Source organism: Salminus brasiliensis, chromosome 7 (genome assembly GCF_030463535.1).
Source record: "Salminus brasiliensis chromosome 7, fSalBra1.hap2, whole genome shotgun sequence".
In the NCBI taxonomy this organism is placed as follows: domain Eukaryota; kingdom Metazoa; phylum Chordata; class Actinopteri; order Characiformes; family Bryconidae; genus Salminus; species Salminus brasiliensis.
In genome coordinates this window covers 36245452-36261503 of record NC_132884.1, presented here as the reverse complement: position 1 = coordinate 36261503, position 16052 = coordinate 36245452, and the positions used below count along the sequence as shown (strand labels likewise).

At 42.2% G+C, this 16052-nt stretch overlaps 1 protein-coding gene across 3 annotated transcripts in view; it reads right to left on the bottom strand.

Moving 5' to 3' along the window:
• Positions 1-16052, bottom strand: part of itcha (itchy E3 ubiquitin protein ligase a) — a 29083-nt gene that overhangs the window by 10886 nt on the left and 2145 nt on the right. For all 3 annotated transcript variants that reach the window (XM_072684804.1, XM_072684803.1, XM_072684806.1), the window contains exons 2-17: positions 13433-13497; positions 13136-13277; positions 12910-13034; positions 10780-10911; positions 10551-10599; positions 9638-9816; positions 9346-9541; positions 5894-5989; positions 5633-5807; positions 5419-5488; positions 4600-4684; positions 4282-4410; positions 3707-3779; positions 3509-3580; positions 3262-3350; positions 768-927 (exon numbers count right to left, since the gene is read on the bottom strand). In XM_072684804.1, the coding sequence (XP_072540905.1) occupies positions 768-927; positions 3262-3350; positions 3509-3580; positions 3707-3779; positions 4282-4410; positions 4600-4684; positions 5419-5488; positions 5633-5807; positions 5894-5989; positions 9346-9541; positions 9638-9816; positions 10551-10599; positions 10780-10911; positions 12910-13034; positions 13136-13277; positions 13433-13457 (1797 nt within the window). In that variant the 5' untranslated portion in view covers positions 13458-13497. The remainder of the gene's footprint in view (positions 1-767; positions 928-3261; positions 3351-3508; positions 3581-3706; positions 3780-4281; positions 4411-4599; positions 4685-5418; positions 5489-5632; positions 5808-5893; positions 5990-9345; positions 9542-9637; positions 9817-10550; positions 10600-10779; positions 10912-12909; positions 13035-13135; positions 13278-13432; positions 13498-16052) is intronic.

Genomic DNA, 16052 nt, shown 5'->3' with positions numbered 1-16052 from the left:
TACATTTATAAAAAATAATGATGTTTGTATGCATCCCTCAGTTTGACCTACCACCCTATCACGTTAACTACTTTGTCAATAAATAAATGTACTGTTGCTTTAAATGACATCACTTAAGCCTTTGGAGGAGCCAAGTTATGACGTTCTGTCAAAATAGCTGCGTTTCAAAACCTGGGCAGCAGCCAAGGTAGGACAGGTCCTCGGTAGGAGTGTCCTATGAAGGCTCCTTCTTAGTAGCCTGATGACCACACATATGGAGCAGTGCGGTTCCTGCGTTTTTCCCCCCTTTGCATTGTAAGAGTGCAGAGAACTGTGGGTAACCGGAGCTGTGAAGGCTACATCAGTTGCGTCCTCAACAAACTAGGCTTAGATGGGGTCCATTAAGCTCAACCCAAACACCCGGTCCAGTGAAATAGAACCAAATATTTGATTAAACTCTATTAATGCAAAGAACATGACATTTCAACTTGATTGGCATACGTGCTAGGTCAGGAACTTGATCCCATGAATACCTGCGGCCATTGTAGCCAACATACCACCCCGTCACATACCACCCACTCATTTTTTTTTTTTTGCGAATATGACTCCCATGTCTGAATAAATAGAGTTAATAATGTTAATAATGATTATGTGGGAAAATGTTTTTGGATGCACATATCTTTCATGTTGTGAAATAATACTAATAATAAAAAGAGTGTAGTGAAGCTCTGCACTTTGCTGATTGTTACAAAATACTAAAGTGAAGTATAGCAGAGCTGAGTGTGTACCATAGCGATGAATCGTCCAATGAACTTGAAGTACTTGAGGTGGTCCGGGTTGATGGAGGAGGCAGGGTTAATCTGCAAACAGTAGTTGTCTTTGCCCGCATACTCAAACAGACAGTACATGGGATTCAAAACCTCATGAGATAACAGGAAAAACCATTCCCTGTAAAACACATACACACACACGACACATGAGCACACACAGTTTTCTCAGTACAACCAAAGTACTGTTCATTTCCTTTCTGCTTATCATTGAAGATGACCCAGATTTTTCTCTCGACCACAACTGGTTCTAAGCAGCAGTTCTAAGTAGGCCATTGTGCTTCAATATTAAATACAGCAACACTAAATCTTTGGCTAGAGTTTTAACTTCAGGGAAATAATTAAGAAGTTTCCAGGCTTCCGACTCAATTAAAAGGGTAAAACCCACATGAATTTGAATAGAATTTGCATAATGCGTGGGGAAACATCTGGACCCATTAAACAGCTTTGTAATCTAGTTTTTATCAGGAAACAGCTCACAGATGTTCAGAATAAAAAAACTACAATTGAACATTATATATATATATATATATATATATATATATATATATATATATATATATATATATATACAGTGAGTCCAAGAAGTATTTGATCCCTTGCTGATTTTCTTCGTTGGCCCACTAATAAAGACATGATCATTCTATACTTTTAATGGTAGATGTATTCTTACATGGAGAGACAGAATATTAAAAAGAAAATCCAGAAAATAAATCTAAGGAATATATATTAATTGATTTGTATTTCATGGAGTGAAATAAGTATTTGATCCCTTAGTATTCATTAGCAGTTCTGGCTTTTACAGACCAGTTAGACACTCCCAATCAACTTGTTACCTGACCTGAAGCCACCTGTTCTCACTAATCACTTGTGTGAAAAACACCTGTCCACAGAATCAGACAGATCACACAGATTTCAAGTCTCCAACATGGGTAAAACCAAAGAGCTGTCACAGGACCTCAGAGTCAGAATTGTTGACCTTCACAAAGCTGGAATGGGCTACAAAAAGATTAGTAAGGTGTTGGATGTGAAAGTAACAACTATTGGTGCAATTATCAGAAAGTTTAAAGAGTATAACATGACAATCAACAGACCTCGGCCCGGTGCTCCAAAGAAGATTTCGCCTCGTGGGGTGGCAATGATGCTGAGAACAGTCAGAAATCGTCCTGCAACCACTCGGCAGGAGTTAGCAAATGACCTGAAGGCAGCTGGGACCACAGTTTGCAAGGAAACAATTGGCAACACTTTGCGCAACAATGGATTCACATCCTGCAGTGCCCGAAAGGTACCCCTGCTGAAGAGAGCACATGTGGAGGCGCGCCTCAAGTATGCCAATGATCATTTGAAAGATGAACCAAGTTATTGGGAGAAGGTTTTGTGGTCAGACGAGACCAAAATTGAACTTTTTGGCCTCAACTCCACCCGCCATGTGTGGAGGAAGAAAAATGCTGCCTATGACCCCAAGAACACTGTGCCCACCGTCAAGCATGGAGGTGGAAGCATAATGTTTTGGGGGTGTTTCTCTGCCAAGGGTACAGGGCTACTTCACCGCATCACTGGGAAGATGGATGGAGCCATGTACCGCACAATCCTGAGGGACAACCTCCTCCCCTCTGCCAGGGATCTGAAAATGGGCCGTGGTTGGGTCTTCCAACATGATAACGACCCTAAACATACAGCAAAGGCAACAAAGGATTGGCTCAAGAAAAATCACATTAAGGTCATGGAGTGGCCCAGCCAGTCGCCAGACCTCAATCCGATCGAAAATCTATGGAGGGAGCTGAAGGTCAGAGTTGCCAAGCGACAGCCCACCAACCTTCATGATTTAGAGAGGATCTGCAAAGAAGAGTGGGCCAAAATTCCCCCTGGTGTGTGTGCTAAACTTGTGGTTAACTACAACAAACGTCTCACCGCTGTGCTTGCAAACAAAGGCTTTGCCACTAAGTATTGAGTGTGTTTGGCAAGAGGGATCAAATACTTATTTTCCTCATTGAAATACAAATTAATTAAAATATATTCTTTAAAATTATATTCTGGATTTTTGTCTTGATATTCTGTCTCTCCATGTTAGAATATATCTACCATTAAAAGTGCAGAAGGATAGTGTCTTTATTAGTGGGCAAACAAAGAAAATCAGCAAGGGATCAAATACTTCTTGGACTCACTGTGTGTATATATATATATATATATATATATATATATATATATATATATATATATATATATATATATATGTGTGTGTGTGTGTGTGTAAATACATTGCCAATGAACTAAAGGCTCTTTAGACCTTTAAAAGGTTCTTCACACTAAAACATCTCTTACTATACATCTCTTAATATTTATTACTACCTTTATTTATTAAGAGTGTAGCTGAAGCCCCAATAACTGAGGCCCAGAAACAGGACTTTTTGAATCATGATCATCTTAAAGGGGTCAAGATGAGTAATTAACATACCTAGCCACTCCTCCATAATCTAGCCCCTCCTCTCCTGGGAAGATAATCCACAGTCTCCGTCTCAGATCTTGTGGGTGGAAGCTCATTATCTGTGAAACACATTTTTTTACTTTAAACAAGAAACTCCACTGACTTTTTTTAAAATTAGGAATCCATAAGCAACAAGAAACACTAGTCCAATTAACCCTCAATTAAAGTGATGCTTTAAGAAAAATCTCAAATCAACTACAACAGCCTCCACACAGACCTGCTGAAAGGAATCCTCAAATAGTGTCTTGCGATTGACATGGATCTTGATGTGTTGAGGCATCGACAGTTGCTAGGGTGATAAAACCAAAGTAAATCAACTATGTGACAGCACAGGATGACTCCGGTATGTCACCGAAAATGGTACATAATCTGTTTAAATGTCGTTGACCATTATTATCTCAATTGCACAGCATACCTGACACCAGAAGCGGAAGTAGTGCACTTTGGCTTTGAAATCTCGCACATAGGTAATCTGTGGGCCATTCTCACTGGACATCACGGAGGAAAAGCAAAGTCAGAACAGACTTAGAACGAAAATTGAAATGGTCACAGATAGAGCTTGGCAATATGATTATATTTTATCGTATCGTGATGAATTTTGTTGTTGTGATACACAACCTAGTTTTCTAAGCATACTGCGGATACTATTAGTGCTTAATAAACACTGATCAGCTGCAGGTTTCATTACTAACAGTGTAATTAGACTGGGTTAATTAGATGAAGAGCAGCAGATGTTGAGTATAAATCACTGTATTCAGTACAGGAGAGGATCTGAATAGTAGTTTATAAGAATCTGTCACTTCCAATGTTTTTAGACTGTGATTACATGCAATGAGACAATGAGTGAGACAATGAGTGAAACAATACACATCTGAGTAAGACAAAACAAATCATCAGAGTTGTGGAAAATAACAGACTTAGACACTTTTAAGCTTAAAGACACTGCCTAAGTTGTTTAACAAAGAAAAAAAAAAAGACTGTAGAGCTTACAGTGAGGATTTGCCTGTGCGAGGGTCAATGTAGGTCGTCCTTCTTCTGTTGTGGTCAACAAAATATGGAATCCCATCCACAGTGAACCTCATCTCCCAACCTTCTGGCAAGGGCTTCTCATTCAACAACCTAAATCACAGAGATGAAAATAATTCAAGAGCTGCCTGTCTGGGGAGTAATTGTTTATTTCCACAGTAAAACACTACTGTTAGAATAAATACTAATCCAGTTTACACAGAAAGTCGTGGAGTTAATGATGGTAAATCAGGTGATGGTAGTTCATAACAATTATTTTAATGATGATACTTTGAGTCTCACCCTTGAGTGCGAGGATCTTCCCATTGTGTCGTCCTTGTAGGATGATGTACAAAGTACATTCTTCCATTACTGTCAGTTCGTTTTTCTGTGTGCAAAAGATTGCAAACACACGCTGAATCACACATGCGAGTACACACAAAGCACTGCCTGCTACAGCCTAGACAAGAACGGTTCAATTCGTCATTTAACACTTTGTATAACTGTAGTACACTACATGGACAAAAGTATTGGGACACCTGCTCATTCATTGTTTCTTCTGAAGTTAAGGGTCTTGCTGATTTCTTTTCTCTCTTTATTTTTTTTAAATCAAGGGTATTAAGTTTATCCTCAGTTTGTTGGAGTAACTGTCTCTACTGTCCAGGAAAGGCTTTCCACTAAACTCTGGAATATTTGCTGTGAGAATTTGATTGCATTAAGTGACAAAGTGCATTAGTGAGGTCAGGATGTCAGATGAACCCCCCCCCCCCCACCTCATCCCAAATTCATCCCACAATTATTGGATAGAGCACAATCACTCCAGAGAACACAGTTTTACTGCTTCACAGATCAATGTTTAGGGGGGTTTACACCCCTCTAGCCCACTCCTGACATTAGACATGGTGCCCAAAGGTTCTATTAGAGAGTTCTATTTATTTCACAGTACTTCTCTACAGGGACAAGCTGTTTGTGCGCATTTGCACACCTGTGTCTGCAATGGGTGCAACTTGATGTATTCATTAGAAGGGGTGTCCACATACATTTGGACATTTAGTGTATGTTTTTTTTATTTGAGTAGGTAGTGAATGTAATTAGTTGGGAAGGATTTCATGATGGCCTCACCCCATCCTTGTGGTAAGGGACCCAGTGGATCAAATTCTTTATTAGCAGTTGGCGCTAGCTGGTCCTGAAGCTAAAGAGAAAGAGGGTAACAGTAAGCCATAATTAAATAGAAAAACTGGGTTTTAAAAGTGATACTTACATATTAATATATATTTTTTGCTCTTCTATTTATGAATACAGCTAGACCGTAAAGTGTGTTTGTGTGTTTCCTAACCCCATAGATGAATCTCTGGTTGAACTGGTGCATGGCTCCCTGCAGTTGGCTACGCTGGTTCTGCCACTCTTCATAGTTCCTCACTGACTCTGCTGTGGGCCTCTGCCACGTGGTGGTCCGGCTAATGTGATCCACATAGTACACCCGACCCATCGGATCCAAACGCCGCTCCCAGCTAAGACAAAGAAGAAACAACCTCTACACAACTTCATTTAACACACTACAATTAAGACCATGCTTTTTTAAGAAACACTACACTACCCAGGAGGCAAAGGCTCTGGTCTCTCCCATGTGGTCCTCTTCTCAATGTGATCCACAAAGTAGATCCGACCATTCTGATCAACTCTCTGCTCCCAGCTACAACACACACACACACACACACACACACACACACACACACACACACACACACACACACACTTAGATCCATACATTTGAGAAAGAACAGTCTGATTTTGTTCATTTGTGCAGAACACCTGCATTCAACATTTACCACCATCACCACCATCATCATCATCTTCAACACTGGACCTGTTTTTTGCCAACACAAAGGAGGCATACAACTCATCACCTCTCCCTCCCCTTGGAAGATCTGATCACTGCCTGGTTCATCTTCTGCCTGTGTACAAACCCATTGTACATAGGGAACCAGCTGTCACCCGTACAGTGAAGAAATGGTCTAAGGAGTCTGAGGAGGCTCTGAAGGACTGCTTCGAAACAACGGTGTGGGAAGAACTGTGTGATCCTAATGGGGAGGATATTGACAATCTCACTCACTGCATTACGGACTACATCAACTTCTGTGTGGATTACACCGTGCCCACCAAGACTGTTCTGTGTTTTTCCAACAACAAGCCATGGATTAATCCAGATATAAAGGCTCTCCTAAAAGCGAAAAAGAGGGCCTTCAGATCTGGTGACAAGGATGAGCTGAAAGCTGTGCAGAGGGAACTGAGAAGGAAGATCAGGGAGGGGAAAGCCAGCTATAAGAGGAAGCTGGAGGAACAGCTGCAGCAGAACAACATCAGGGGAGTGTGGAAAGGGCTTCAAACCATCTCTGGCCACACAAAGTCCAACTCCCAGGTGGTGGGGGACCAGAAGTGGGTGAATGATCTCAATCTATTTTTCAACAGATTTGATCAATCACCTAGCCCTGCCCCCACACAGACACCCCTGCTGTATCCCCACTCAGCAGCACTACCATCATGCTGCCCTCCCCCTTCTTCTTCTTCTCTCAGAACTCCTGGCTCACAATCATCACCATCATCATCCCCTAATGGCTCATCGTCTGGCAGCATCAACCACCCATTCACACATTCCAGCACCCAGCCCCCCTGCTCCAACCTGTCCTTCACAACAACCCAGGTGAGAAATGAGCTGAGGAAGATCAAGCCTAAGAAAACTACAGGTCCTGATGGAATCAGCGCCAGGCTCCTCAAGTCCTGCGCTGATCAGCTGTGCAGGGTAGTTGAGCATATGTTCAACATGAGCCTGAAACTGGGAAGAGTACCACAGCTGTGGAAAACATCTTGTGTGGTACCTGTGCCCAAAACACAGCACCCAAAGGACCTAAACAGCTACAGGCCGGTGGCACTGACTTCCCATCTAATGAAGTCACTGGAGAGGCTGGTCCTCAACCACATCCGCCCTCTGGTGAGCCCATCCATGGACCCTCTTCAGTTCACCTACCAGCCTGGTGTCGGGGTGGATGATGCTGTCATCTATCTTCTACACAGAGCTCTTTCTCACCTGGAGAAGCCCGGCAGCACTGTGAGGATCACCTTCTTCGATTTCTCCAGTGCTTTTAACACCATACAGCCAGGGCTTCTAAAGGACAAGTTGGGACATTGTGGAGTGGACAGTCACCTGTCAAACTGTGACTGGACTACCTCACCAACCGACCACAGTATGTGAGGGCACGGGACTGTGTCTCTGACTTGGTGGTCAGCAGCACAGGAGCCCCTCAAGGAACGGTCTTGGCACCGTTCCTCCTCACCCTGTACACTGCTGACTTCATGTACAGCTCACCGACCTGTCACCTCCAGAAGTTCTCTGATGACTCAGCGATCGTCGGCCTCATATCCAATGAGGAGGACAGCGAGTACAGAGAACTTATTCAGGACTTTGTGGACTGGTGTCTGCAGAACCATCTGCAGATAAATGCTGGAAAAACCAAAGAACTGGTAGTGGATTTCCGCAGGTGCAGACACCGCCCTCCATCAGTGAACATCCGGGGTATGAACATCAAGAGTGTGGACTCCTGGGCGTCCATCTGAACAACAAACTGGACTGGTCAGTCAACACTGCTGCACTTTACAAGAAAGGCCAGAGCAGACTCTACCTGCTGAGGAGATTGAGGTCCTTTGGAGTGCAGGGAGCACTCCTGAGGACGTTCTTCGACACAGTGGTGGCATCTGCCATCTTCTATGGAGTGGTCTGCTGGGGCAGTAGCATCTCGACGGCAGATAAGAAGAGACTGGACAAACTCATAAAGAGGGCCGGCTCTGTCCTGGGGTGCTTCTTAGACCCAGTGCAGGTGGTGGGAGACAGGAGGATGACAACCAAGCTGGCATCCATGATGGAGAACAGCTCCCACCCCATGCATGAGACTCTGGCAGCACTGGGCAGCTCCTTTAGCGACAGGCTGCTTCACCCCAAGTGTATGAAGGAGCGGTATCGCAGGTCCTTCCTTCCTGCTGCCGTCAGACTACACAACCAACACTGCTCCCAGAGGACCACATACACACACACTTAACTACATACACATGTTCATGTTCAGGGAATACTATGTGCAATATCCCCCCCCCCCCATGTGCAATTAAGAGTCTTTTGCTGTAAATAATATTTGTTTATTGCTTTTTTAATTCTTATTTATATTGTGTATATAGTGTAAATTATTTATCAAAATTTTTGTAACTGAGTGTCCAGCTATCCCTTTCTGCTGTCACACTGTGAATTTCCCCACTGCGGGACTAATAAAGGACTATCTTATCTTATCTTATCTTATCTTCATCATCATCATCATCAGAGACATGAAAGACGCAATATACAGCCTACAAGTCCTGAGTATCTAGAAATGTGATGGACTGGAACACTGTGATCTGCGCACCATCAGGCCCCTGCAACTCATTCAGAACGCAGCGGCACGGGTCGTCTTCAATGTTCCTAAATTCAGCCATGTCACTCCACTGCTGCGTTCTCTTCACTGGCTCCCTGTAGCTGCTGCCCGCATCAGATTCAAAACCCTGACGCTGGTCTACAAAGCCAAGAACAGACCAGCCCCTCCGTACTTGATAGCAATGTTCAAAAGCCGATCTGCACCTAGAGCCCTTCCAGCTTCAAGTACGGCTCGGCTCGACCCACCATCCCTCAAAATCCACGGAAGACAAGCGTCCAGGCTTTTTTCTGTCCTGCCACCAAAGTGGTGGAGCGAGCTTCCCCTGGGTGTCCGAACGGCCGAGTCGCTCACGGTCTTCAAACGCAAACTGAAGACCCACCTTTTCCCGAGAGTACTTGGATGATTAGAGTACTATGGTCGCCTTATTGTATTGTGTTTAGTAATGTCTAAACTTAGAGGTCTTTGAATGTTTAGTCTATTCTAACTAGCTAAGGTTTTTTCTTGGGTAAATAGCAAAGCACTTTGTAAGTCGCTCTGGATAAGAGCGTCTGCTAAATGCCATAAATGTAAATGTAAATGTAATAGAGAAACCTACCCTGGAGGAAGAGGGCCATTGTTGATGGGGGACACCCTGGGTGGCGTGGGGCTGACCCTCAAGGCCTGACCAGACCCAGAACTAGAACCAGAGTTTGACCCCTGGCTCGCTGATTCACCATTAACACACACACGGGGAGATGTTTCTGGGCTAGGACCAGCACTGCCATGGGTTGGAGTAGAGCCTGTAGAAGAGGCTGAATGAACGGAGAGAGAAGACGAAAAAGAGGCAATATTCATGACAGTCGTAGTAAACTACAATACATTATGATAAAAGTGTAAAAGGAGCTTACCTGTGGAAGAGGGCGGTCTCTGAGGGGAGGGTGGTGGTGGGCGTTGCGGTCTAGGCGGTCGCGGTGGTCTCAGAGCACCTGCAGAAGGAGAGGGAGACCCCGTACTGCCCACAGCATGACCATTGGGAAGCGAAGGATCATCAGCAATGTCACTGGATGGCGAGGAGTCTCGACTTGATCTACCAAAAATAGAGCATGAATAGAGGTTTTAGATATGTGGGTGAAGTGAGGGCTGTTTGAGCACACAATACGCCTCATGATATGATTATAGGTTACGATTCAATTTATTTAAATAAAATGTGATACTGTATGAAAGGCAATATTTCATATTATTTTTTATGCTTTATTATTCCCCTATGCAAACAGTGGGGTCTGAAGAGTATGACACTGTTATCTAGCGGTCAGGGTTTAAAAAAAAGAAAGAGCCACTGCCTGACACTAATCTTTATATGTAAACTATTAATTGAGAATCAATTCAGTATTGCAAAACATAATTTCACAATACTTCGATATTTAGACATTTTCTTCCATCCCTAATTGAAGTGAATCAACATTCAAATTTTGTCTAATAGCTATATTGATGTATGTTTGTCTGCTGCAGAATCTGCAGAGCAATGTCCTATTTACTACGTTACAATGTATTATATACTACCTTAAAATTATGGATTCTTTTTTGGTATGCCATACTTTACAGTAAAATCTACCACTTTATTTGATGTAAGATCAGTGTCAAATCAAACTGCAGCTTAGTGGACAAAAGTATTGGCAACAAAGAGCAGGACACACACGAAAATAGCAAACGACTGAAGTTTTTCCTGCTATTTTAAGACGACGCTCAGTTTAAAGTCTGAGGAAAATGAAAGATTCAACCTCCCAACAACAGAAACTTTGAAGCAGCAGAAGGTGGTCGTACCTTCCAGCTGCATCCCCATTCAGCCTGGACTCCCCATTTGGAAGAGCATCTGGGATTAGAGAAAAACACACCATTAAAAACACATCATTATTTAGTGTAGCCCACAACAGGGTACTGCAGAAGCCACAAATAAGCTCTGGATAAAGAAGAGTTTTGTAGAGTCTTGGTTCAGGATCACAGTGAAAGGGTAAATCTGAGCAGTTGCTTTGTTAGGAAATGAGCGTCTCACTGTGCTTCTGTTCTTCTGAGGCGAAGGTTTCAGGATCCACCTGCATTCCATCCAAACACACTGACAAATCCCCCACCACGTCACTGCCGTCTCTCTCTGCGCTCAGCGGCAGAGTCCGCACCACCTCACAGACTGACAGGAGAGAAAAGGCATCATTAGAGAAAGAGTACGAGAGAGAGAGAAAGACACGGCACAGCAAACACACACACACTTTAATATTCAGTACATATGTGTATTAAACTCATTCAATAGATGTCCAAATGTTTGTGGACACTGCTTCCAGTGAATGCATTCAGCTACTTTAAGTTGCACCCATTGCTGACAAAGTTGTGCAAGTGCACACACACACACACACACACACATTCACAGCTTGTCTAGTCCCTGCAGAGAGGGATTGCCAATAGAATAGTACTCTATTGGCACCATGTCTGATGTCAGCTGTGGGTTGGAGGAGTATAAAGCCCTCCAGCACTGAGCTGTGGAGCAGTGGAACTGTGTTTTTTGGAATGATGCTGCTCCATCAAATGTTTTGCAGATGAGGAATTAATAAAGTCCTTACAGCCATGCTTCAAAATCTAGTAGAAAGCCTACCCTTGATTTCAGAAGGAACAATGAATGAGCAGACAGCTCAATACATTTGCCAGTATAGTGCATCAGCAATGGAGGCGAAGACCTCATCAGGACAACAATGTATACATGTAAAAATGTAATTGTTCAATTCTTGTCATTATGCTAAAATCTAATAATGTGAATCTGACAGTTGTTTCTTTTTTCTATTTTGGAGGTAGCAGCTATTGTTGCGCACACTGCAGATCAGTGATGAAAAATGGAAACTGCCTTTACTCTATGGTTCATGTGAAGCCTGTGTTCAAAATATTGTTACTGAATTATTTTAATTAATAGCTGCTCCTGAAAGGGCAGAAATCTTTTTAAGGGTTCATTTTAAGCAGGTAAAACAAGTGTGATTACTTGTGATTAAAAACATAAAATAAATGTATTTGATCAAAATGTAATCTAAATTCATTATTTAATGTATATTGAAATTGATAATCATATTTTTATCATGCCTATATTTGTATTATTGTAATAATATACAGTGTTACAATATGATACCAAGGGACATATCATTACTGTATCCTAATGAATCACATCATATCATATCTAATCTTGTCTATCTAGTCATACTGTGACTATCAAGTTAGTTTGGGGCTAAATTATGAATTGTCTAATAAACTATAAAAAATAGAGAAATGAACATATTAAAACAGGTACATCTTCAGTCACTCACTGTAAATCGTCACCCCTTAATAATTATAATAACACAGTCGAATAAACTGATCTGCGAGTCAGTTCTTCATGTTTGCAGCCATGGCTTTTCTATTCCAGACAAACAGTGAAACGACCTAGAACATAGAGCCAATTCACAACCTGCCCTTTTCTTCCTATTCTGACAGAGAAACCAGTCATTTTTGTTGGCCTTGCTTTAAGCTTAGCTACAGTGGTTATACAAACTACTCATCACCACCAAGTTTATTTTCAATAATTTTACACTTGAATTTCCCCTTATTCAAATAAATAACACGCTGCTGGTACTGGTGTAAAACCTGGCTTCTACTTCAAGGCTATAATTTTCATAGTGGGCGTTTTAAGGTCATGTGGTCAACACGCGTGCTGTTGCTGAAAAGAGCCTTTGTGTTTATTGCAGTAAGCCAGTTCACCTGCCTTTCTCAGTGGAAATGCAGGGAGCATGATGCATATGCACAGACAGCTTAATATTCAGTGCAAACATGTATTTAACTCATACACTATATGTCCTAATGTCGGTGGATGCCCCTTCTAATGAATGCATTCAGCTACTTTAGGTGGCAGCCTAGCTTTTGAGTTGGGGATGAGGTGGGGTGCTGACCATTTGATATCTTGGCCTAACGCTGAATGCAATCAAATCCCCACAGCAATGCTCCTCCAAAATCTAGTAGAAAGCCTTCTTTCCTGGACAGTAGAGACAGTTACTCCCACAAATGCAGGGTAAGCTCTTATTAAATACTCTTGATTTTGGAGGAAACAAGGAATAAGCAGGTGTCCCAATACTTTTGTCCATATAGTGTATATGGGAAAAAGAACAGAACTTACTCTTCAGGTCATTGGACTTGAGGGTCTCGCTGACTTCTAAAGTTGCCATTCCCAACAAAATGTCTGCTTTGAGAGTCTGATGACTCCAGACGCGAAAAATTAATTTGCTGAAGGGGGTAACGATCCTGTGGGGGGATAAAAGAAAAGAAGGCCTCAGCACTTGAGAAAAAAAAACATTAGCCTGTACACTGTAACCTGCGTCCTGAGGCTGTGCTTTCAGACTTACACTGTGAGAGGCTGCTTCCATTTGGGGCTGTGAGTGTTGTTACATTTCTCCGTTTTCTTCGACTGACCATCCACGGCCACCTCCACGTATGGACTAGGCCCGAACCAGTTCTTTTTGTTCTCCTTCAGCTTAGCTGAGAGAACTGATGAACCAAAGAGATAGTGTACAAACATATAAACAAGGAGAACAATGACCCTGAACTGAATGTAGACCAATAAGACATCAACATATATGGGTAAAGATACAAAAAGAAAATGAGGGCAAGTCAGTAGCACTTGTGTCTCTAGAAATGCTCACCTATTATCTGTAATTGGGCCTTCATTGTGTAGCCATTAAAAGTGCCTACTGGGGCTCAGGTGTATCTGCGGGCACAGGAAAGAAAGAACCACAGTAAAACACAAGTAAAATGAGCAACTTCAGCAAAAAGTACTGAACTACAGACACAAATACAGTCCCAGTCAAATGTTTGGACACACTTGGTTGAATGTGTGCTGATCATCAACTGTGGGAACTTGGGACACACCGGTATCCACCGTTGTTAGGATGCTGTGGCTGAAGTTGGGGGGTGTTTCAAGGAGGCCTACGTTGTGTGGAGAACTGAAAAGAGACTATTTGGTTGTGTAGGTTGTTAAGGCTATTTATTAGTCTTGCTAAAAGAGTCAATTTTATTGTATTCATTTACATTAACATAATGTAGTTATTATATGTAGGTATTTCTACCCTCACACATTGCCACAGTCCTACAACTGCAACTTACCTGAACCCCCCCCCAGGCCACAACATCCTAACTACGTTGGATACCTGTGTGTGTGTCTCCAGTGTCCTCTTTTTGAAAACTATGGTCACCCTAGCACATTCAACCAGGTGTGCAGGTGCAGGACTTCTGACTGGTGGCGTATACTGAAGATCTGACATTACATGGTCAAATTTCCAAATGTATGTAAAAGCCTCTTATAGCACTGGACTTGGTGGAGAGAACCATGGCCTTCGGTCAGCCGTGAGTAACCATCTCTTTGTAGAGGACGCTGTCTCTGTTGTTACGTGCGACACTTGTCCTTAAAGCACTAGCAGCTAATTTAGAGACAGGAAAAGTCCAGTGTAATCCCTGCCAGATTAGAGATGATGTAACCCAAAGTCAGGAGAACAGCCAGGAGAACAGCCAGGAGAACTGTCTTTCAGGAACGTGACAGCGAGAGCACAGAGACATTAGCGTCTGGGCTGCAGAACATACTGATTTAGCAGTGTAACGGCCCAAAGCTTAGTGCAAACAATGGGACAAATGCTTTATTTGGTGCACTCATAAATGGCACATGTAGTACAGGTCTAAATACTGTTCCTGATTTTGCTTGAAATGAGCAAACCCGAGGACCTTCACTGTTTTGATGTCTGGATGAAATCAATGCCTTGCATTTTGCATCAGCCCTTTCACGACTGGCTTTCAAGTGGTACCTTTCCACAAGCTCAATTCACAATTAATGACTTATTAAACACTTTAACAAAGGAACAAGAGGCAATCAAGGCGCTCTCACTCTCAGCAAGCCTGCTGCAGAAGATACTTGCATCTACTCTAAAATAGTCCAAATAGTCTGTATAAAGTATAAAGGATTGTACTAAATGATTTGTGGGTCACTTTTTGGTACTGTACTGTACTTACTGTACTTTTATAATGCTGAACGCTTTAATAAATGGAAGACAGAAAGCGCAATATTGATATTTTTGCAGTACTCCAAGAAGCACTTAATCGATTTATCATTGTTATAATACATTACTATGTGCTTGTATAACAATGTTGTGGATACCAAGTTGTGTGAGTACCAAGGAAACACATAAGGTAAAGGTCTATTTGTCACTGTACAGTGCACCTTTACAGTGTGGACTATGTACAGTGAAATGTGTCCTCCGCATTTAACCCATCTGGTAGTGAACACACACTCACACACACACACCCAGAGCGGTGGGCAGCCAACTCCAGCGCCCGGGGAGCAGAGAGGGTAAAGGGCCTTGCTTAAGGGCCCAACAGTGGCAGCTTGCCGAGCCCGGGAATCGAACCCACAACCTTGTTATCAATATCCTGGCGCTCTAACCGCTGAGCCACCACTGCCTCACCCACCACTGCCCCACATGTGGTTCTGGTTAACTGGGTTTAACTGTAACACGGTTCAGTAAGCAAAACAGTACATTTCCTTCTGTACTGAATATCTGTACTGTGTCCCCAGTATCTGAACAAGGCTCTCTGACCTAGCTGAGTGTTTTCTCTTCATGTTAGGAGGGGTTGATGACAGTGGATGGTGAAACATGGTAATATTGGTTATTATTATTATTATTATTATTATTATTATTATTATTATTTTTCCCAGCCGCAGATACATTATCACAATCCAGAAATGCTTGCAGCAATACGCTCATTTTGATGAGCTGTGAGCTTAATTTAAGGAAAGACATGAACTAACTGTATAAAGGTCAATTCTGATTTCGGTCTGATTTTAAATTAGGGCTGCACAATATAGGAAAAAACTCGATCTATATTGCTGAATACAGAATGTCAGATGTCAATGATCCGACAGGTCATGATATAAATAATGCCCTCTGTGTATCCAAGATTGGAGTAAAATAAATGATATTGGTAGACGTGTCATTAAAAACGAGAACAGTGTATATTTTCCTTTTGTCCAAAGCAAGTTGTAACAAGATCTGTATGATTTAATTTGCCTTACATCAGGAGTTAATCTCAGTGAAAAGATAAGCTCTTTTAGTAACTTATACTGAGCCCAATGTAGAATCAATGTAGAAAAATAATATCTGGCGACTTAAATCGTTCCCTCGGTTTATGATTGAAATGATCAAATTGAGGGAATGCGAAACATAAATTTTCTACATTGATAATTTAGGGACATTGTATGAAAATGTCTCAATGTAC